Below are 22,707 nucleotides of genomic sequence, written 5' to 3' on the forward strand. Positions count from 1 at the left end.
GGAAGAGATAGAAGGAGGTGGTGGTGGTGGTGGTGGTGGAGGTGGTGATGGTTATGGGGGGGAATAATGGGGATAGTGACGGAAGGGGAAGGAACGGTGAACGGTAACGTCAGTACGAAGAAGTTCGCGCGCTCTTCCGTATCATCTCTTCTTTCCTCCTCTTGCGCGGTGTGTTTGTCTGCCTTAAGTCTTATCTATGTGTTCGTCGTAGTGTTATCTCTGGTGTGCGTATATGTACGCGCGTGTACTTAGAGTTTATCTATCTAACGGGTCGCCAATAAATGTCGTCGTAACCGGCTCTTTAAGCATATTTTGATCGAAAACGATCCTTAAAACGTTTTCATGAAACGTCACGTACCTTTTTACGATCTTTTTTTTATTAGATTTTTCGAAATTGAAGAAAAAGTAAATAAATAGAATTAAAAAAAAAGAGAAAAAAAGAAGAAGAAAATAATAATAAGAAAAAAAGTAAAAGATTCTCGGAACGGGAAAAAAATTTCGCTTGATCTCCTTTTCTTCTTTTTTTTTGTTTTTATTTCGGTTTCGATATTTCACTTTTGTTAATATTTTTTCTTTATTTTTCTTTTTTTTTTTTTTTATATCTTAAACATCGACGAGTGGATTATATATTATATATATAAATATATATATACCGGGCGATATTATAAAGTTGTATTTTTGTTTCTCAACGATACGATGTGAAACGTAAGCAAAGAGAGTTCGAAGACACCGCGGGGGAGAGAGAGAGAGAGAGAGAGAGAGAGAGAGAGAGAGAGAAAAGAAAGAGTGAGATAGAAAGAGAGAGAAAGAGAGAGCAGTGCCATCCCTCGGATCAGGAAGCGTTTTCCAAGGCCACGTGGACCACGTTGGGAGCCCCCACAAAATGTTAGTATATTATCACATTATTATTATTATTATTATTATTATTATTATTTTTTTTCTTTCTTTATCGTATACGTTTCTAACGTACTTTAATTAATGTGACGAGGAAGAGAAATTTCGTATTTAAATTCAACCAATTGCAGACCTCATAATCCAATACATTTATATATATATATATATATATATATATATATATATATATATATGTATATATATAAATATGTAATATGTATATACATACTTTCAATTTCGAGTTTACGTAGTTTGAAAATGTGTGTTAAGAACTAATCTTCCAAGCGAAGAGAAAATTATTCCTTTGGAGTTATTCCGTTCCGTGGCAATGCTTACGTTTTAGTTGAACAAATTAATTATATTCGAAAACGAATTAACCTCGTCATCGAATTGGAAATAAAATTTCGAAATTATTATCCTTTTTCTTTTTCTTCTTCTTCTTCTTCTTCTTCTTCTTCCTCTTCTTCAAATTCGTCCACCCGCGTAAAACGCGAGGACGTCATGTTCATTCTGTTTCTTTCTTCTTTAGATTTTTTTTCCTTTTCTTTTCTTTATTTTTTCTTTTTCTTTTTCTTTTTTTTTTGTTTTGTTTTGTTTTGTTTTTAAATTCGCTTCCTGCGTAAAAATGGGGACGCCATATTTGTTCGGTTTCTTTCCTCCTCTTCTTTTTCTTCTTCTTTTTCTATTTTTTTTTTTTTTTTTAATTTTTTCTCTTCAAATTTATCTCCCGCTTAAATTGAGGACGCCATATTTGTCCGGATTTATTTTCTTTTATTTTCTTTTTTTTTCTTCTTCTGTAAAATTTGTCTTCCGCGTAAAATGAGGACGCCATATTTGTTCGGATTTTTTCCTCCTCTTCTTTTTCTTCCGTATAAATTCTACGCGCATTTTTTTTCTTCTTTCTTTTTTTTTGCTTTTTTTTTGTTTTTTTCTTTTTTTTTTTTTTTTTTAACAAAACTAGTCTCACACATAAGTATCCATCTGTCTATCTACTATCATCGTTTAAATAAGATTCCATGTACGACACTTTCAATCGTATTTGTATGTTACTCGTGATATTGTGTAGTCCAAGAAAGGATAAAGGGGACAGAGTATTTTCTATTCTTCTTTCAACTAATTTCTCAGCAAACCTTCTTCTTCTTTATCTTCATTTTCTTCGTCTAATGCGGCATACGATATTGCGAAGAAGAAAGAAAAAAGAAGAAAACAAAAAAAAGAAATAAAATAAAAACAAAACTTTGGATAGGTTTCCAACAAGGGATGAAGAATGATTTTTCAGGATCTACAAAAATGATTTCATTTTACCAAGATGATCTACCGTTGGATATCACAGTCGATCATATTTATCTCGATCATAAAAGTATTATAAAACGATCGATCGATTGACAAAAGCGAGAATACAAATCGGTGAACGTTAATGAAACAACCTTGTGTAATATGTAACAATGTATACGTGTATATATATATATATATATATATATATATGTATGTATATAAGAGCCAAGCATAAATTAGTTACGCGATCCTGGATCATTTATCTCGTTTTACTGGCTTCGTCTTTCGTTATTAAGAACGATTCTATTCTGACGGCCATGATGATTATTAATTCGCGATCGTATATACATATATACATACATATATATATATATATATACATATATATATGTTGGACAAAAGTTTTGAATTACTTCGACCATGAACTTTTACATGCGTATGGTAGTAAATCGTTGTGCACTAAAGTAACACGTAATAGAAGAGGATGTAATTCTTGGGGCGATTCGGGGTAGGGTAATGGCAGGGTGTATGCGGAGAAATAATCGATTGTCTTTGTTTTTTTTTCTTTCTCTTTCTTCTTTTTTTTTTTTTTTTTTTTTTTTTTTTTACTTTCTTTTTCTCTCTTTCTTTCAAAGTTCAAACGAGGATAAGATTAGGTACCGTCGATCATTTATAAAAATGAAGATAATCATTTTGACCGATTTTTATATCGACCTTCTCGATTGTGTATTTATATGTGTGTTTGTGTTAAGGGAGGAAGAAAAAATAGAAAAAAAAAAAAAAAAAAAGAAAATTAAAGAAAAAAAAGAAAAGAAAGAGGAAAAAAATCATTGGATCTGATCTTACTACTTACTCGTCCGAGTTGGAAGGTCATTCGTTTCTTTTTATACCGATTCTTACGCTTAGTCTTTTAACTCGCCAATGAAACCGGTTGGGACTTCGTCTAACGAGTTAACGAGGATTCAGTGAAAGAAATTTTTCGTTATTATTCGAATACATTGACAACTTCGAAGGACACGTCATTAAATGGATGGACGGTGTTCTTCGATCGAGTTTAAAAGAAAGAAAAAACGAAACAAAAAAAAAAAGAGGGAAAAAAAATAATGATCAATATCATCGGGTTATATTTCGCATTGTAAGTTTACTGTAATAACTGTTACTTTGTTATACATATATATATATATATATATATATATATATATATAAAGGGTGTTCCTTGAATAAACCTATTTCATAAAATTATGGGGGGGGGGAAAAAAAAGGACAACTCCAGTAACCTTCGATTCTATGCGGAATTGAATTCTCGTAAGGATATTTGTTTTTTTTTTCCTTTTTTTTTAATGACACAATTCTGTGTTTGTGTGTGTGCGTGTGTGTATGTACATTTTCATTCTTGAAAACGATATATTAATTATGCCATATGTTATTCCATGTTTGATCGGAAATGTATGTTGGATCGTCCTTTTAGATACCCTATATAATACAGATGCAATATTATTTAAAAAAAAAATAATAATTCCGATGACCTTTGACTCGACACGGAATCGAATTCTTTATGAGGATTTTTATTTACATATGACATCACTATATATATATATATTTTTTTTTTTTTTTTTAAATAAATATGTACGTATGTACTTGTACAGGATACAATATCGAATTTGTACAAATATTTTGATTAGTTTTTTATTCGACGATATTTTTTTTTTTTCTTTTTTTTTTTTTATATTCCCATTGTATAAAAAGGGGTGGAACCAACAAAAGATAATTATCGATCTTAATCCCCTTAAATCTTGATTTTTATTTCGTTAAAAAAAAATCATTCCTTTTATACCTAATTACAAAGGTATACAAGGAACAGAATATAAAGTTTATTAAGAAACTTTTTTTTTTTTTTTTTTTTTTTCGGATCGGTGAAATATTATGTGATTTTCATTTTGTTTCGAGATGTTAGTTATGTGTCCTTTATATTTCATCATGACCTAAATTTCTATTGGTCGATTTTTCTACCCTTGATATTGTCCGTTTACATTAGGCGTAGGGATTTAGCTTGGCATCGATCCAACCACAGTGGAATCCTTTAGTTGCTTTCACCTGTACAACACGCGACTCCGCGAGTGATTCCGAAATGATTATTTGAGAAACTGGTCGTACATAATTCAAATATAATAAAGGAGTCAAAGCATTGGTGTATGTTGCGCCAATGTCTGGGTTTTTCTTTTTTTTTTTTTTTTTTTTTTCTTTTTTTTTCCTCTGGGGAAAGTGTACAATAATTTTTGGAGAACAGATAAAAATATTATTTTTAGAAATCGGGCTTTAATTTCTTATTAATTGATTATTTCTCCAAAGGTTTATTACATTTCACCAGATTTCTTCTTATCCAATTAGCAGATATTTTCTTTTTTCTTTTCTTTTCTTTTTTTTCTTTTACGCGAATCTTGAGATTGCATTTGTTTTCCTCTCAGGAAAAATTATATATATATATATATATATATATATATATATATATATATATATATATATTTATTTATTTTCTTCTTTTTTTTTCTCCTTCAACGAAACTCACCAAATTTCGTCAAGGACATAGTTAATGTCTTTTTCCTCATAGCAATAGTATAATAAGATAATACAAATTGTATTACTTGTTTAGTTTAGCATATATGTTTTAGATATCCTTCAAAATTACGATAAAATTACGTTTGTTGTTACGTTAAATAATAGCAAAAAACAAATTAATAATAATAATAATAATAATAATAATAATAATAAAAAAGAAAAGAACAAAAAAAGGAGAAGAAGAAAAAAAAATTCCTCCCTTTTTATCTGATAGATTTTTCTCTTTTTTCTTTCTTTCTTTCTTTCTTTCTTTTTAAATCCAATTGAATTCAGCAGATCTTTACCATGGTAAATGTATTCTTCGCTGTGATTACGTAATTAGCTTATAAATCGACGTGGCATTCAAAATAAATATAGAATTTCATTCCGCAGGAATGATATAATGTTTTTATTAAAAAAAAAAAAAGAAAAAAAGAGAGAGAGAGAAAAAAAAAAGAAAGAAAACAGAATCAAAAGAATTGCACGACTTTCGATCAAATATCCGACTAAATGTTGGATCGATTGGATAATCGTTCAAATGATCATCTCTTTCTCTCTCTCTCTCTTTTTCTTTTTTTTTTTTCTTTCATAATATATAACCCGGAAAAAATGATTTTTTTTTCTTTTCGAATAAAATCGAGCTCGCGCGGGTTTTCGTCTTATCGACTGTTCAGTTTAACGACGAACGAATATGTTTCGTTAAGAGGGAGAAATGGTTCGGGGGGAGTGAGAGAGAGAGAGAGAGAGAGAGAAGGAGAGGGGAAGGGAAAAAGGGAGAGATAAGGTGACTTAGATACGCTCTTTAGTGACATACGTATAGAACCGTCATCTTTTCGTATCGTTCAGTTCGCGAACGAGTAAAGTCAAAGTACGTGTCTGTCCAATTGCTTCTTGGAACTATTTTTTTTTCTTTTTTCTTTTTTTTTTTTTTGAATTTATTTGTTCTTTAAAAAAAAAATATATATATATACATATGTAAAAGAAAAGAAAGGAAAGTTTGGTTAATCTTATTAATAGCTTTGGTGTGTCGAACGAGTGCAAGTGCACCCAATGCTTTGAAGAGTCATCGCTTCCAAATGGATTACGAAGTTGCTTCCTGAACATCCTATCTCTCTCAATTTCTCTCTCTCTCTCTCTCTCTCTCTCTCTCTCTCTCTCTCTCGGATACATATTCTGTATCTTATTCAGTGGGTGTTGTGCTATCATAAAAATAGAACGAAGAAAGTAGACATTCTTCCGAGCAATTTTCGTATCTATCGGGATCGTTAATATTCGGGAATATATTGAGGAATATTCGTTCGGTATTGAAAATATAGACATTGAAAGAAGGAATGAATTATTTGAACGGTCGGAATATAATTTGAAAAATTATCTTATGATCCAATTATAATCCATTAAATATATATCCCAAAGTTCTAACGAACCTCTTTGATGGATACCAGTTCCGTTGTTGTTACATCTGAAGGAAAATATTGTTGATAAGATCGTTATCGATTGATTCGTTTACTCGTTTTACTTTTGACGAGTATCTGAAGGAGTTAGTGGAAGATAAAATAATGAATTTATAGATGTGCCAGTATGTCCGAGAGAGGTATGCAAGAAGCAGCTTGCGAGGAGATCGAGAAACAGGCTTCTCTTTACGTATTCCCGGGAGTTTCTCGTCAGCAACAACAACAGCAACAACAACAACAACAACAACAATATCCAGGAAATACTATATCAACCCTACAACTCCCACCATTATCAGCACCTACTATACTTGGTTCCATGAGAACCAACGATGTCGGAGAGATCAAGGATATCGAGGATCCTTCATCTCGATTAAGAAGAAGACCATATTCAAAGACCCATACAAGATCAGCCAGTCATGGTGGTGTCCTGGCGAGTTCAAGCGTTACGACAAATCCAATAACATATCAAACATCATGGCAAACACCACCCTGGCCAACCGGTGGTGGATCATATTTAGGTCCTTTACCAACGTTAACCGGTCCGATCCGACCGTCGGCATTGAAAAAACCAGGACATCAGAGAGCATTCAGTCAAGGACAGGTTGTAGATGTTCAAAGTCAACTTCCTGTTTCGGGGCACAGTCGTGTTGGCTCGAGAACAGATTTTATTTTGCCCCCTGGCCACAGAGAGGAATCACGGCCGTCGACTGCTGGAAAAGTGCCCTCCTTTCGTGGACATTCCAGGCAAGCCTCCAGGTAAGTTTAAACATTGATCTTAATTTGGATTTATATGGAGATCCAATCCTTCTTCTTCTTTTATTTTTTTTTTTCTCTCTTTTCCTCCCCTTTCGTCGTCGTCCGTCATTCGATTAAATCTGATCGATCGTTTAGAGAATCCATTAGGACGAGTATTTCTTCCTTTTTTGTTGTTATCTTGTTTTTGTTTCGTTTAATAACAAAATGATTATTATAGATCGGAATCAATTTATACAATAAGACGTAGCGCGGCACCGCCATTATGGAGAAGAATTTGGGCACGTTATTTTGGATCTTTACCAGAGGAGCCCAGATTAAGGACCATCGTACCTAATCACTTGGTACCACCGCGTACCTCAAAAAGTCAACATCCAAATGGAGGAAGGATGAACAATAGGTTAGAACTTTCGTCGATATATTTATCATTATTTCAAATAGATCTTTCGTTAATCCTATTTATATCAATAATTAATTTTATTTATTTTTTTGTTTCTTCTCTATGCCAAAACAAAAAAAAATATATATATATATATATAACAATGTATAGGATAAAGACAACGAAATATACGATCCTGAACTTTATACCACGTAACCTGTTCGAACAGTGCCGACGTATTGCTAATTTATATTTTATATTCATCGTTCTACTTAATTGGGTACCAGATATCAATGCATTTGGAAAGGAAGTGGCAATAATACCAGTTGTATTTGTATTGGGTGTAACAGCTTTGAAAGATATCTTTGAAGATCGAAGAAGATCTATGAGCGATCGTAGAATCAACAATTCAACATGTCGCGTATATGTTGGGTAAGTTTTTAAATGCATATATAAAATAGAAATAAATAATATTTATATATATATATATATATATATATATATGTGTGTGTGTATGTATATTTGTTTCTTTGTACGTGTAACGCGGAATCGAGAATTTTTTTTTTTAATATAGTATTGAACTAGAGTTTAATCGTTTAATTTAAAGATGGAAGATAAATAAATAAAACGTGGAAATTGATTTAGTATTGGGACTCTTCAGAAAAAAAAGGGATTGCTCCTTCTGAATCATGGAATTCGATCGATCGATACCAATGTGGTGGTTGTCGTTCGAAAGCATGTAGGTCGACCATCAACATCGTACATATACATACGTACACATATATATATATATTATATACTTGTGTATATATGTGTATATATATATATATATATATATATATTTTTTTTTTTATGTATGAATGAGATCGGCTTGTCTCTTGAAAGACAAGTGTCTCGCTTGTCTCTCAAGAGTATCATCATATATTCGAAGAGTATATATATATATATATATATTTATATTAAGTATATAGATAAAGTTTAGTCATAAAAAAAAAATGTCGAGATATATTGGTATTATCAGGACAGACCTCTATACTTTTTTGTTCTCTCTCTTTTATCTCCTATCATTTACATTACCTCACTACTTCCGTTCCATCTTTTTTCTCTGCTTTCTTTCTTCTTCTTTTTTTTTTTTTTCTTTGTTATTATTTCTTCCTTTCTTTCTTTCTTTCTTTATTTATTTATTTATTTATTTATTCAAATTTCATTTTGAATTATTTCACAAACGTTAGTTATTAATGAGACTAAAAGATGAAACGAACGAGTGATTATTCTCAGTGATATATTTTACAATGTCAGTTTCCTTTTTCATAATGACTGCGTTGGTGATTATACTTAACAGATACTTTTACATTGAAGAGAACAGGTCATGGTTCTTTTCAAATATCTTTCTCTTTATCTCTTATTTTCTCATTTCGCATAGTTATATATATATATGCTGTGGAAAACACTTGTACATCCACGTTCAATCTCAACACATATTTATACAAGATTCCGAATAAATAAAACTATCGTTTATATTCTTTTTTATCTTTTTCTTTTTCTTTCTTTCCTTTTTTTTTTTTTTTTTTTTGGAATCGATCGAATTTTATCGAGAATTTTATCCAAAGGATTTAATCGATCTAATCTTGAAGATCTATCGAAGAAGCTGTTGCTAGGAGAGAGAGAGAGAGAGAGAGAGAAAAGAAAGAGAAGGAGAAGATGATAGTCGAGAGATTCAGTTGGGGGAGAGGAAGCAGAAAAAAAAAGAACGAAAAAAAAAAGAAAAAGAAAAGAAAAATATGAGGGGGAAAAAAAATTCAATTAAATATTGGGATAAGAAGTTAGGGTGTTATCAGAATGATAAAAGCTCGTTGCTTTGCTTGATAACTGTATATAGTATCCTTTTACTTCTGCTTACTCTAGTATGCTACGTAGTATGTCCCTAGAACGATCACGACACGGAGGTCATTTATAATGCAATTTAATCGCACGACTGCTGACACACACATACACAATTATATGCAAGAGTATATGTGTATGTATTACATATATATATATATATATATATATATATATATATATATATATATATATACATATATGTAAAGGTATCGATCTATTGTTGTGATTCTGATATACCTAAGTTCCTGTATATACAATACAAAAAAAAAAAATAAATAAATAAATAAACAAAAAAAAAAAAAAAAAAAAAAAGAGAGAAACAAAAAATTGATATAAATTCAAAAATGGAGAAATTAAAAAGGGGGTAATAGTGAGAGTGTGAGTATTGATTGCAGTCTTAGCAATTTTTTTCTTAGTTTTTTTTTTCTTTTTTCTTTTTTTCTTTTTCTGTCTTTCTTTCTTCTTCTTTTTCTTCTTTTTCTTTCTTTTCAATAATAAATCGGCACGACCTTCTATTAACGGATGAATTATGTCAGTCGTAATTCTTTATCATTCTTTCCTCGTGGCCATTTAACCCCTCCTCCCCCGCCCCCGTCCTCCCGCTCCCCTTCCTTCATATTATCGCGAAGCTTTAACACATGTAATACACTGGTTGGTGTGCGGAATAGTTTTTAGTTAAACAATGCTCTATGCCGACGACTTCATCGTAGTAAAATAAAACGCGAGGTTTAACGTGCGTTTATTCTCTTTCATCGTTTAAATTTCGTTTTGATTTTTTTTCTTTTCTTTTCTTTTTTTCTTTCTCTCTTTTTTTCTTTTTTTTTTTTTTTTTTTCCTTCACCTCACTCACACCCTCTTCGTTATGTCCGATCGTTCAATTTCTATTTGACTTTCGACAATAATTTAAGCTTTAATCACCTTCTTTTATCGATAAGATTTAACCTTAACGTATTTGGAACAGATAAATGGATAGATAAATAGATTAGGTTTAGGTGATAGTTGTAAAGGGTTTAATTAGCGAAAAAGGGATTGAAAATACTTTCGAAGTTCATTTTTTATCAGTCGTCTGGTAATTTTTTTATTTATCATTCTTTCTTTCTTTTGTTTTGTTTTTTTCTTTCTTTTTCCCCTAGGTGATATGGTTTCTTTTTGGTTGCGTGTTTTAAAGAGATCCTAGAGAATTTTAACTTAATAAGATTGCGTTCGGATAAGAAGCTTCGGTACACGTGTACCTTGTCTTCATTCTCTCTCTCTCTCTCTCTCTCCCTTTCTCTCTTTCTTTCTTTTCCCCCTTTCTCTTCATTCTAATTCGATGTTCCCTTCAATCGTCATTCAGGAGACGTTCGATCGACGCCATTATGCGGTCAATTGAAAATGACGTCGTCGGATCGTGACACACGGCCCACATTCTAACGATTTGATTTTCGTTTATCTATCTTCACCTTCGTAACACGATATACATTATCTATTCATCTATCCATCTATCTATCTATCTATCTGTCTATCTAACTATCTATTTGTCTGTCCATGTACTATATCTAACGATGAACTAAAATGTGACCTTGACAATTACATTCGATCATTCAGTCAGTCACGTTTTGCCCTGGTTAATGATTCGATTATAACGGGTGAGAAGAAAAAAAAGGAAGCAAAAAAGAATAAAGAAATATATATACACGTGTAGCATGTAATTGTATCAATAAAAAATTTCGTTCGATTTTATTCGTTCCAATCATCAAATGTTTGCTACGATAATAAAATTGAATTGATTGATTTTTAACGAACTACATGGAATATTTCTTCTTTTTTCTTTCTTCTTCTTCTTCTTCTTCTTCTTTTTAAACTTTAATCCGCGTAATGTCTTATTTATAATGAAAAAAAAAAAATATATATATATATATATTAATTGGTGTAGAAAATTTTTGATTGAGCTTTATTCGGTTCAACCACTAGTTGCAGTGACATTAAAAATAAGTTCATGTAAGGTTCAACAAGTTAAAAAGCATTTGTGAATGAGAAAGACTATTTATTTGAAGGTCAATGAATATATTATTAGTTTAATGTATTCACGATCGAAGAATGGACCCTGTTGAGTTTGAATAAATAGTTCTTGGGGTTTAAGACAAACATTTTTTCTCTCTCTCTCTCTTTCTCTCTCTCTCTCTCTCTCTCTTGCTATCGTTACCTCTTTTGCGGTTTGTGGTTTCTTTGAAAAAGACTTTGATAATATAACGGATAGTACGATCGATCGGTTACACCGATCACTTCTCTCTTTTTCTCCCTCCCTCTCTCTCTCTCTCTCTCTCTTTTTTACTTTTTTCTCTCTTCCTTTTTATTCGCATTGACTGCAAGACTATGCGAATTCCCACAAGTTGTTTCTCTAGCTACACTACTATTATTGTAACATAACGATGTGTTCTACGGTGTTCTTTGTCTACTCTTATCGGTCATTGACACCGATCGAAAAGAGAAATTTTCTTTCTTCAAATTTAATTCTTCTACACACACACACACACACACATACATTTATTTATATATATTTTTTTAAATTATGAACAATCCAAAGAACAATATTATATGTCACCATTTTGCTAGAGGTCACAAATAAATATATAAAAACGCCCGCGCGCATGAGCGTCTACATTGTGTTTATCCATATATATATATATATATATATATATATATATGTATGTATGTATGTATGTATGTATGTATGTATGTATGTATGTATGTATGTATGTACATGTGTGGGTGTATGTTTACGTTACTCCACTCCAAATCGATAGAACGTGTCGTTGCATAAAATTACTGTTATAACCCCGACGAATCCAAACAACCGTAATAAATCACCGAACATTTAGAGCAGCTTTTAGCGAATAATAACTTTTACAAATTTTCCAAAAACTCCGAATAATTTAACCGCAAGAAGCCCTTTAAATTTATTAACCGTAAGGATTCATGATCATACTCGCGAACCATTCATATATATATATATATATATATATATATATATTTATTTATAACAATGTTAATATTAAAATTGTTGTTAAGCGGAAAGAAATTGGAGTGCGTACAAACAATAAAAAGAAAAGAAATTCACTAACCGCCAATTAAATACATATTTGCCTTGAATAAGATAGGAACGGAAGTTTAAAGCGGTTAGTTCTAATCTTTCGATATCGTCGAAGTTACTTTATTAAAAGGTACGTAAACATGATCGATCAAATGATCTTTTTATACTCCAGTTAAGAATTATATTCTAGAATGAAGAAAATAATCAGGTCGAGGAAAATATTCTATTGCATGAGTGAATTAAGTGAATTTTTCCTCAGGGTTTTCTAACAAGGTTCAAATCCTTCCTCTCTCTTTCTCTCATTCTCTCTTTCTCTCTCTCTCTCTCTCTCTCTCTGTTTTCTTTTCATTGATTACATACGTCTTTATGCCTTCATCCATTAAACTCGACATCGTCACGTCCTATTTATGAATTATTCTTGAAATATACTTTTTACAGGTACCAACGCACAGTGCAAGTAGATATGCATATACATACGTGTCATGGTTTTCTTCTATTTGTTCCGATTTCTCTCTCTCTCTCTTTCATTTTCTCTTTTTGTCTACCTTTTTTTCACTTTCAATCTCATCTTATCTATCTTTAAGTTTGTCTTATAGTTTCGTCGATGTATTTGCCACGAAATCGACTGGAAATTTATCGCTTATCTCGTTTGCACCTTTGTTGACAAAAAAAAAAGAAAAAAGAAAAAAAAAAAGGAAAAAAAACTTTAAAAGGTGCGCGCTAAGATCGTACAGAAAATCCTACGAAATGTTTGCTAATGGGGGAATTGTTTGTTCGATTGATCGAACGACGGAAATCCATCAAAAACTTTAATCTAATAATAGTACTTCTATATTAGATATGGTTATTGATTATATGGTGTTTCTTTTTCTTTTGTCATTCATAAAAAAAAAAAAAAAAAAAAAAAAAAAATATGCCCGCGAATTGTACTACGGCAAATTCGACAAATTGTATTATCGGTGTTAAGTGATTAGAAGATATTTTTTTTTTTTCTTTTAATTTTTTTTTTTTTAAACGATGCCGCACTAACGATCAAATAGATCTGATCAAATTATTTCAATAGAAAATTATTAGAAAATACATTTCTTTTCGTTATTGTAATAATCCAAATATGATGAGTTATTAATCGTCAATCGGATAGATCTCCAAAGATATATTGCTGTCTCTCTAATCAGAAAATGATTAGAAATATATTTTTTCTGTTTTTTTTTTTTTTTTTTTTTTTTTTTTTTTTTTTTTTATCGTTCAGGAAACTCCGAGAATGACGTCAATAGTTTCCATATGGTCGTCATTAGACATTTTCAATATCAATTGAAAAAGATATAGATAATTCGATTTACCAACTAATTTTCTAAGATTCAAATATACCTGTATATCTCTTTTTCTATGTGTGTGTGTGTGTGTGTATTTATGTGTTACGATGTGTCAGCAAGTTATATATCTCTACGTCATATCGATATCGTTCGTAATCTCATAAAAAGCGTTTCGAAGCGCGCGTTATTCTTCAAGTTCTTCCAGCCTGATTATACCACAAAACATAGATAACGATAGTACCAATGATGAATTAGCGCTGTCTTTCACGTTGCCAAGTACTTTTTTAAAAGTTTGAAAGTTTCCTGTTTATCTGTTTCGCACGACTCCGTACGTCTTTACATTTTTTTTTTGTTTTCTTTTCTTTTTCATTTTTTTTTTTTTTTTAATCGACCTTCTCTCGCTGATCCTCCATTTGTCGTACTTGCAATATGATCGCCCTGAACTTCTCTGACCTTTTCTCATTAATTTTTCTTTCATTAGCGACAAAGCCACACAAAAATTTGAAATAGCCTACTAATAATAGTCGAGCGCTGTAGTAGAACTTAAGAAAAAAAAAAAAAAAAATTAGTGAAGCCATTAAATAGATTCCCTCTTTTTTCCTTGGGAATATTAAAAAAAGAAAAAAGAATGATTCACTGGCACATCGTATATATTCAAAAGAAATAGAAACTTTTGTCGTGGAAATTAGGATTGTCGAGAAACAAAAAGAAAAAAAAAATCAAAAAAATCAAAAAAGAAGAAGAAAAAATAATGATAATAATAAAACGTTATTTGCATTTTCATGAGATAGGTAACAGGATGAGATAAATTATTAATTGAAGGGTGGGGGGATGATGGGGTGGGGAGTGAAAAGAGAGATAAAAATATCTTTTATCGCGGGTAGTATATAACAATAAAACCGGTTAATGTACTTGTACACAAACACACACACATACACAGGCAATGATGCACAAATAAACTTACAGTACATTATTTACTTCTTTTTCCCTGAACATTATTCTTAGAAACAGTTGTTAAAAAAGAAAAAAAAAAAAAGAAAAAAAAACAGAAAAAGAACAAATATTAATTTTTCGAATAATTTTATACATAATCATTTTCTAGTCGTTACATTCAAGCAATTCGATTTGATTCGTTAATAATATTGTATCCATCATGTCTAAACATAATTACAAATAATATTGGAATGATGATGCTCAAATCGGTACATAAAGTGGTTGTTGTTCTGTCGATTTGCTTGGTATTATCTTATTGAAGTTGTCATGATGGGAGGTGGTGAAGAGAAGTAGTGAAGTATCCTTCAAAGGATTTTCCTCCTTCTTCTCCTCCTCCTCCTCCTCTTCCTCCTCCTTCTACTTCTCTTCATCTTTCTTCGAACAAGTGCCGTTAAGTAGTACCCATCTGACGTCATCACAGTTACATCATTAGAAACCATGCGCGTTAAAGAAAAAGGAGTATGTGGGACACGGGAACGAGATCATTTTATTTGTATTGGTAATTTACTTGGTCTCACCGTAGACAATATTAATTCATGATATAAAAAGAGAAAGGAGGATGAAAAAGTGAAAAAAAGTGAGGAGGGAGTGTGCTAGGCTGAATGGGTGAGGGGAATAGGAGTGATGATAGGAGGAGGATCGCGAGGAATCGATTAATTTCGATCGTAAAAATGATTGGTCACATTTAACAGCTGAAATTAAATTAATGCGCGATAAAACATATGTAAAGAATTTATTTATGATATTCCAATAATCAATCCTATTTGTTCCGATGTGATATATTACTTTTTTCCTTTTTCTTTTTTTTCTTTTTTTTTTTCTTCTTTTTTTTTATTCATTTAAGTTTCCTGTAAATAATAAAACCAGAGGAATGATGAATCACGTATTCGATCTCTCTCTCTCTCTCTCGCTCTGTGTGTGTATTTTTGTTTTTTCCTCGTCTTTCTCTCTCTCTCTCTCTCTCTCTCTCTCTCTCTTTTTTTTTTTCTTTTTTTTTAAAGATGCATTAGCACAATTCGTTCGAAACTCGTGCGAATATCGTACGAGTATTGAAGATTGGTTGACCTTCACACATATACATGAGATTGGTAATACGTTCGACCACGCATCTAACAATAACTCAAGTATGTGGCACATATCGACAGTCAGAAGTTGATTACTTCTTGATACTCTCTTTGACGAGAAACCTTCGTTCGAGTGTTTCATCTTAGAAATAATTCATTAGCCACTGTTATTACTTTGACATATAGATATATATATATATATATGTGTGTGTGTGTGTGTGTGTGTGTGTATGTATGTATATACATAAGATATAAAAAGTCTATGCATATAAATAAGATAGTTTTAATACATCAAAGAGAGTCGTTTGAAATCAATATTAATATGTTCCAATGATTATCACAATATGTGTTATAAATATGTAATAATATAATTTTCGATTGAAAGCAATAATATATTATATGAATCGATTAGTTATCAAATTAAACGTATAAAATTTTTAAAATGATTCCGAACAATAATTATTATCTTTCTCTGTGTGTGTATGTATATATATATATATATATATATATACAATTTAATAAGAATTAAAATGAACGAGTCTCGTGAGATTTTATCGTGACAAAGTATCATTTATAATAATTGGAGTGGATAGTTGGCCTAATTGTTCATTGTTCATGAAATAGATATAAATAAAAGAAGGTATGTAATATTAAATATTCATAAGTAGTCCGTAGGGCTTTAACTTAGTCAGACTTAATTCAAATGTCACGCTACACGAGTCTTGTTACGTTGTATCGTTTTGTTTCCTTTCTCTCTCTCTCTCTCTCTCGTTTTTTTCTCCTTTACCTTTTTTTTTTTTTTTTTTTTATTTTATTTTTTTCATGGATAGATAAATAGACTGATAGGTTAGATAGTTAGTAGGCATTGAAAGGTTGCACAAAAGTTCTCGGTCTTGGTCTCGACCTTCTAATTCTCTTTCTCTCTCTCTCTCTCTCTCTCTTTCTCTCTCTTTCACACACATACACATACACACACACACATTAGGATCAATGACGCATAACAGCATCGTTTTAGAGATCCTATTATTTTTTTCCCTTTCTCTAATTTCCATTATATAATTTCTATCATCGATAGAAGAACAAAATTTTCTTTAATGATTAATAATTAATTATATTAAATTAAATGTCGATCAAATGATAAATTATTTTCATTGTTCGATGTCGAATTGTTCATTGTATTCCGTAGATTCTTGGATTTTAGTTAGCAAAGCCTTACAATTGTTCATTTTATGTAACACAGATTTTTTTTCCCTTCTTCTTTTTTTTTTTTTCCTTAATCTAATGTCTCTCTAAAATATGTATTAAAAAATATTCCTTTGAATTATTACGAAAGTATGGTGTCATTAAGTGATATATCTATTTTTTATTTTTTTTTTTTTTTTATTTATTTTATTATTGTTACAGGGAAGGTGGTAGATACATGCAAGTTGCATGGAAGGATGTAAAGGTCGGTGACCTGGTACACCTTTCAAACAACGAAGTAGTACCGGCAGATCTATTACTTCTCCGTAGCAGTGATCCTCAGGGTTTAGCTTATATCGATACCTGTAATTTAGATGGCGAAACGAATTTAAAACAGCGACAGGTTGTACGTGGTTTTTTTGAATTGCAGGATACATTTCAACCGGCAAAATTTCGTTCAATGCTTGAGGTTGATCAACCTAGTACTAAAATAAATAGGTAAAACAAAAGAAAATTGATTAACATAATATTTATCAAATGTATTTCTATGGAAAAAAAAAAAAGAAAAAAAAATTGAATACTTTTTTTTTATTTTTTTTTTTTTTTTTTTTTTTTTTAGGTTTCATGGTGCTGTAGTACATCCAAATGGCGGCAGGGTACCGGTTACAATTGAGAATTTATTACTCAGGGAATGTTTGTTAAAAAATACTGACTTTATTGAAGGTATTGTGGTCTATGCTGGACATGAGACCAAAGCTATGTTGAATAATGGTGGACCAAGGCACAAGGTGTAAATTGAAATCAAAATGAATAAATTATTTATTATCAATCGAGGCTTCTCGTTTTTAAATTTTAATTGATTTTTAGCGTTCGCGTTTGGAGAAAAGGATGAACTGCGACATAATATGGTGTATGGTAATATTGGTAAAATTGTGCATGATCGGTGCAATTGGTTATCGATTATGGTTATCGTCCTTTTCATCGACAATTTTGATCCCCTTTCTTCCCGTTTTACAAGATCCTAATTACGAGAGTATGATTACATTTTGGACATTTGTTATAATCCTACAAGTTATGATACCATTGAGTTTATATGTGACAATTGAAATGGCCAAAGTCGGACAGATATATCACATTGGTCGTGACAGTTTTTTGTACGACAAAGAAACTGGACGTAGAGCTGAATGTCGTGCTTTGAATATTACTGAAGAATTAGGTCAGGTATGGGAATGACAAATATAGGATATAAATTTGAATGAAGATCTAATTAATGTTCCTGAATTATTGTTACATTAGGTTCAGTATATATTTTCGGATAAGACTGGAACATTGACGGAGAATAAGATGTTATTTAGAAGGTGTGCAGTAGGTGGACAAGATTATGCGCATGAGGGCGAGGGTGAAAATTTAATACCTTGTCCAAGATTAAAAGAAGACTTGTTGATTGGTACATTTAGGCATCGTTTACAAGAGTTCCTTATCGTATTGGCAACTTGTAATACGGTTGTGGTTAATTCTCAACCGCATCATGATATTATGAACTCGAGTGGTCTTATCGAAGAACCACATAAAAATGGTAGTGGACCGACTAGGTTGGTACTTGATATTTATTTATTTATATATTTACTTCTTTCTTTTATTCATCTCGTATTATTTCTTTTCTTTTGATGATCGTCATTAAATTAAAATTTGCCATTGTAATCGTAGATACGAGAGATTGTCCGAGTCAAGAAGCGTGACCCCATCACCGTCACCCTCTATACCACCATTACCATTGCCTACACCACCAGCAAGTATAACAGGTGATAGTTCATCGCCAATCTCATCTATCATAGATTCGGCTGCGGTTCTTAACGATACACCTAAATTACAATCTAAAGTGGTTAGGTAAGTTTAAATTGGTATCTAAAAGAGGAATAGAATTTTTTTTTTTTTTTTTTTTTTTTTTTTTGGCGATAAAATAGAAAAAAAAGATAAAATTCTATTTCAACGATGTTGTCCTCCTCGTTTTGCAGGCCAAAATTATTAAACGTAACGTCGATACCGAGCTTAAGTTTGGGATTATTATCGAGAAAGCAATCGCCTAATGGTGGACAAAAGAGACGTAATATTTTGAGTCCGATATTTGATATGAGCGGAAGGTCAGTCGAACAACTGACACCAACGTCAGCAATTTACGAAGCTGAAAGTCCTGATGAGTTGGCATTGGTCAATGCAGCAAGAGCATACGATGTTAAATTACTTAAACGTACACCTCGCAATACTATAATTTCATTGCCTGACAAGTCGATTCTAAGTTATGAGATTTTATATGTTAGTAAGAAGTATCATTTGAATTTGACAATAATATTAACAATTGTCTCACTCTCTCTCTCTCTCTCTCTCTCTCTCTCTCTTTCTGTCTCTGTCTCTTTCTATGTGTATATATATATATTTTAGGTTTTGCCATTCGATTCCAGCAGGAAGTGTATGTCAGTTGTCGTACGTCATCCATTAACCGGTGAAATCATTTTGTATAGCAAGGGAGCAGATACTACGGTGTTAGCGTCATTGACATCAAGCGATGAAAATTCTATGACCTCGGCTAAGATCAGGCAACAATTAAATTCTTATGCCCGTCAAGGTCTTCGCACATTGGTAATGGCAAGAAGATCATTGACCCAACAAGAATATGAAACATGGCATGAGAAACATTTGGAAGCGGAATTGGCCATTGAAAATCGTGAACGTCGTATACGAGACTCTTATGCCAGTTTGGAAAATCATATGACGTTGTTAGGTGCAACCGGGATCGAAGATAAATTGCAACCTGGTGTACCGGAAACTATCACCGCTCTTGTTAAAGCTGGAATAGTAGTTTGGGTTCTAACAGGTGTGTGTTTAAAGCAATACTTTGTGAACCTTTTTATGGGAGTTTATTTTTATATGTTTTTTTGTTTCTTTCCTCAGGTGATAAGCCAGAAACAGCGGTGAATGTTGCTTACTCAGCAGGTTTATTTTCTCCGGCAATGCAACTTTTGCAATTACAAACGAGATCGAAATCTGTCGCGGAAACTTTAATCCGTGGTTATTTGGAATCAGCCAAAAGGGATAATATAATGAACGATGGCGTTGATAATCGTAATGAGGATGGTATAGCTATGTATAGTTATGATTTAACGGAAAGGGATGCTCATAGGATAGGTAGTCCATGGCCAAGGAAACGTGCACTTGTAGTTGATGGTAAAACGTTGACGGTCATACTAGATCCAAGATCTGGTTTAACAGGTCCTTTCCTTGAATTAACAAGAACCTGTTCCAGTGTACTTGCTTGCAGAGCTACGCCCCTACAAAAGGTAAGGTATTTAACTTCAGTTTAAAGCTTAAATAGAAAATATATCTAATAGCGTTTGATTATACTTATATATATATATATATATATATATATCTTTCTCTCTTTCTCTAAAGTCTCATGTTTTTTTCTCTTTTTTTTCCCTCCCTCCAAGGCTTATATAGTACGTATAGTGAAGGAACAATTAAGAATGAGAACGTTGGCTATAGGCGATGGTGCTAATGACGTGAGCATGATACAAACAGCCGATGTTGGTGTTGGTATATCCGGTCAAGAAGGTAGACAAGCGGTTATGGCCGCTGATTTTGCTATTTGCAGATTTTACATGTTAAATAGACTTTTACTGTTACATGGACATTGGTGTTACGATAGATTGTCCAGAATGATATTGTATTTTTTTTATAAAAATGCCACTTTCGTATTCCTCATATTTTGGTTCCAGGTAAGTTCACATTTACGACTTGGTAGAATATATATTTTTTTTTCTTTTTCTTTTTTTTCTTCTTTTTTTTTTTTTTCTTTTCTTTTTCTTATCAACTACTTATTGTGCTTCATATCTTTAAATTTGACATTTGATTAATATCAACGTTACGTATATGCTTGTTTCCTCTTTCGTTTCTTTTTTTTTTTTACAGTTTTACTGTGGTTTCTCCGGTGCGGTAATGATAGACCAAATTTATCTGATGTTGTACAACCTGTTGTTCATTTCTCTACCACCTCTTGTACTAGGCGTATACGATCGAATAACCACACCGAATATTTTACTTTCTATGCCGGAACTTTATAAAAGGGGACGATTGGGTTTAGTTTATCGGCCGATCTCCTTTTGGATCACTATAGCCGACGCCTTTTACGAGAGCATCGTCATATTTTTTACCATCTTCATAGTTAGTGGATCAATTGTCATTTCCTCCCACCCCATCTCCTCTTCCTCCTCCTCCTTCTCCCCCTCCTCTCCCGCCCAATGAAATTTAATTTTGATTAATTAAACTTTTCGTATATTATTTTTTAGACGTATTACGATACAACCGTTGATATATGGGAATTTGGAACGACCATAACTACAGCGTGCATTTTTTCAATGCTATTACATGTATCGATAGAAACAAGATCTTGGGTATATTTATTAATTGTTAATCATTTAATTATTTTTTGTATTAACCGCTTGTGGTGAGAAGACGTGCCACGCACGTCGAGATGACCAGCGACGTGTTAGACACGTCGTCAGGTGATTGATGCGGAAAGAAAAATGACGTGCGTGGCACGTCAAACGTGAATTTCTTTGCATCACAAATGATTAATTAATTGAATTGAATTGCGAATAAGAAATATGTATGATTGAATATGTCATCTATATTTCAGACGATAATTCATGTTCTCGCTATAATGGGATCGCTCTTCATTTACATGGGATTCTGTTTAATATACAATGCCATTTGTATTAATTGTATGGGTTTACCGGGTTCATTTTGGATAATGGAAATGGCGATTAGAAGGCATACTTATTGGCTTTCTGTGATATTAACGACAGTACTAGCCGCACTACCGAGGTACTTAAAAAAAAAAAGACAAAAAAAAAAGAAAAAACAAAAATAGAAAAAGAATTGTAATCACGACAAATCATTTATATATTATCACATTGATCACATTTGTCTGTTCAATGCGATATTAAGATTGGCGTATAGAAGTGCGAGATCAACATTGGTACCTGATATGATACAACGTGCAACTATTGCGGTTTCGAAAACTCAGGGACGTAGAGAGAGAATGATTGAAAGGGGCAATTCAAGTTTTATCACCGATTGGCCAAGTTCGACGCAGGTTCGGAATACCACCGCCAGGTAATCGTCATTTTTGTTTTTGTTTTTGTTTTTGTTTTTGATTTTCTTTTTTTTTTTTTTTCTTTTTTTTTTGATCGCTTTAATAAGCAAAATATTGTACTTTAATTGTTCTTTTTTTCTTTCTGTTTTGTTTTTTCTTTCATTTCTTTTCCTTTTCTTTTCTTCCACGTCCAACCTCCCTCTCGTTCATTTTTTCTTCTTCGATCCTCTTGAAAAATTCAATCCATGATAGGCCAAGGAGTTATGGGAATCAGAACGACGTATTAACGACCATCGTTGCGTGACAAGAAATTTCGAATATAAACAACATTTCGAAGACTCTTGATTACATTACGTTGATAATAACTGCCAAGACGGATGGGACTATCCATAATAATTGTTCTTTCGTATTTTCAAAATGGGAACATTGAAAATTTCTTATCTATCTGCTTGTTGCTCCGCTACCAGAAGAAAAAGAAGACAAGGAAGAAGAAGAAGAAGAAGAAGAAGAAGAAGAAGAAGAAGAAGAAGAAGAAGAAGAAGAAGAAGAAGAAGAAGAAGAAGAAGAAGAAGAAGAAGAAGAAGAAGAAGAAGAAGAAGAAGAAGAAGAAGAAGAAGAAGAAGAAGAAGAAGAAGAAAAGAAAACAAAAACACAAGAAAATTCGAGATTTAATTAATTCTTCGATAATGAATCAACGTC

At 32.0% G+C, this 22,707-nt stretch overlaps 1 protein-coding gene across 2 annotated transcripts; it reads left to right on the forward strand.

Annotated features, from left to right (window-relative positions):
* Positions 1-50: 50 nt before the first annotated feature.
* LOC118446702 (phospholipid-transporting ATPase VD) lies at positions 51-22,615 on the forward strand. 2 transcript variants are annotated; one of them, XM_035877665.2, is made up of 18 exons: positions 52-885; positions 6,333-6,971; positions 7,189-7,368; positions 7,519-7,779; positions 17,079-17,354; positions 17,476-17,644; positions 17,724-18,077; positions 18,153-18,448; positions 18,564-18,743; positions 18,872-19,169; positions 19,296-19,728; positions 19,806-20,191; positions 20,342-20,629; positions 20,823-21,074; positions 21,200-21,304; positions 21,550-21,737; positions 21,861-22,028; positions 22,261-22,615. In XM_035877665.2, the coding sequence occupies exons 2-18, from the start codon at positions 6,343-6,345 to the stop codon at positions 22,310-22,312; spliced, it is 4,515 nt and encodes a 1,504-aa protein (XP_035733558.1). In that variant the 5' UTR covers positions 52-885; positions 6,333-6,342; the 3' UTR covers positions 22,313-22,615. The 2 variants fall into 2 exon arrangements, 1 of the variants encoding a protein (XP_035733558.1); XR_014983589.1 differs by lacking the exons at positions 21,550-21,737; positions 21,861-22,028; positions 22,261-22,615 and having other exon boundaries at positions 51-885; positions 20,342-20,465.
* The last annotated feature ends 92 nt before the right edge of the window (positions 22,616-22,707 follow it).

Source organism: Vespa mandarinia, chromosome 25, assembly GCF_050613455.1.
Source record: "Vespa mandarinia isolate Hongniang chromosome 25, ASM5061345v1, whole genome shotgun sequence".
NCBI lineage: Eukaryota > Metazoa > Arthropoda > Insecta > Hymenoptera > Vespidae > Vespa > Vespa mandarinia.

Excerpts from the sequence above, each read along its gene's own strand:
- LOC118446702 (XM_035877665.2), top strand. The coding sequence starts at position 6,343 with ATGTCCGAGAGAGGTATGCAAGAAGCAGCTTGCGAGGAGATCGAGAAA. Across the intron at positions 19,729-19,805 it reads AGTAGTTTGGGTTCTAACAG|GTGATAAGCCAGAAACAGCG; the intron begins GTGTGTGTTTAA and ends TTCTTTCCTCAG. Across the intron at positions 21,738-21,860 it reads GTACTAGCCGCACTACCGAG|ATTGGCGTATAGAAGTGCGA; the intron begins GTACTTAAAAAA and ends TGCGATATTAAG.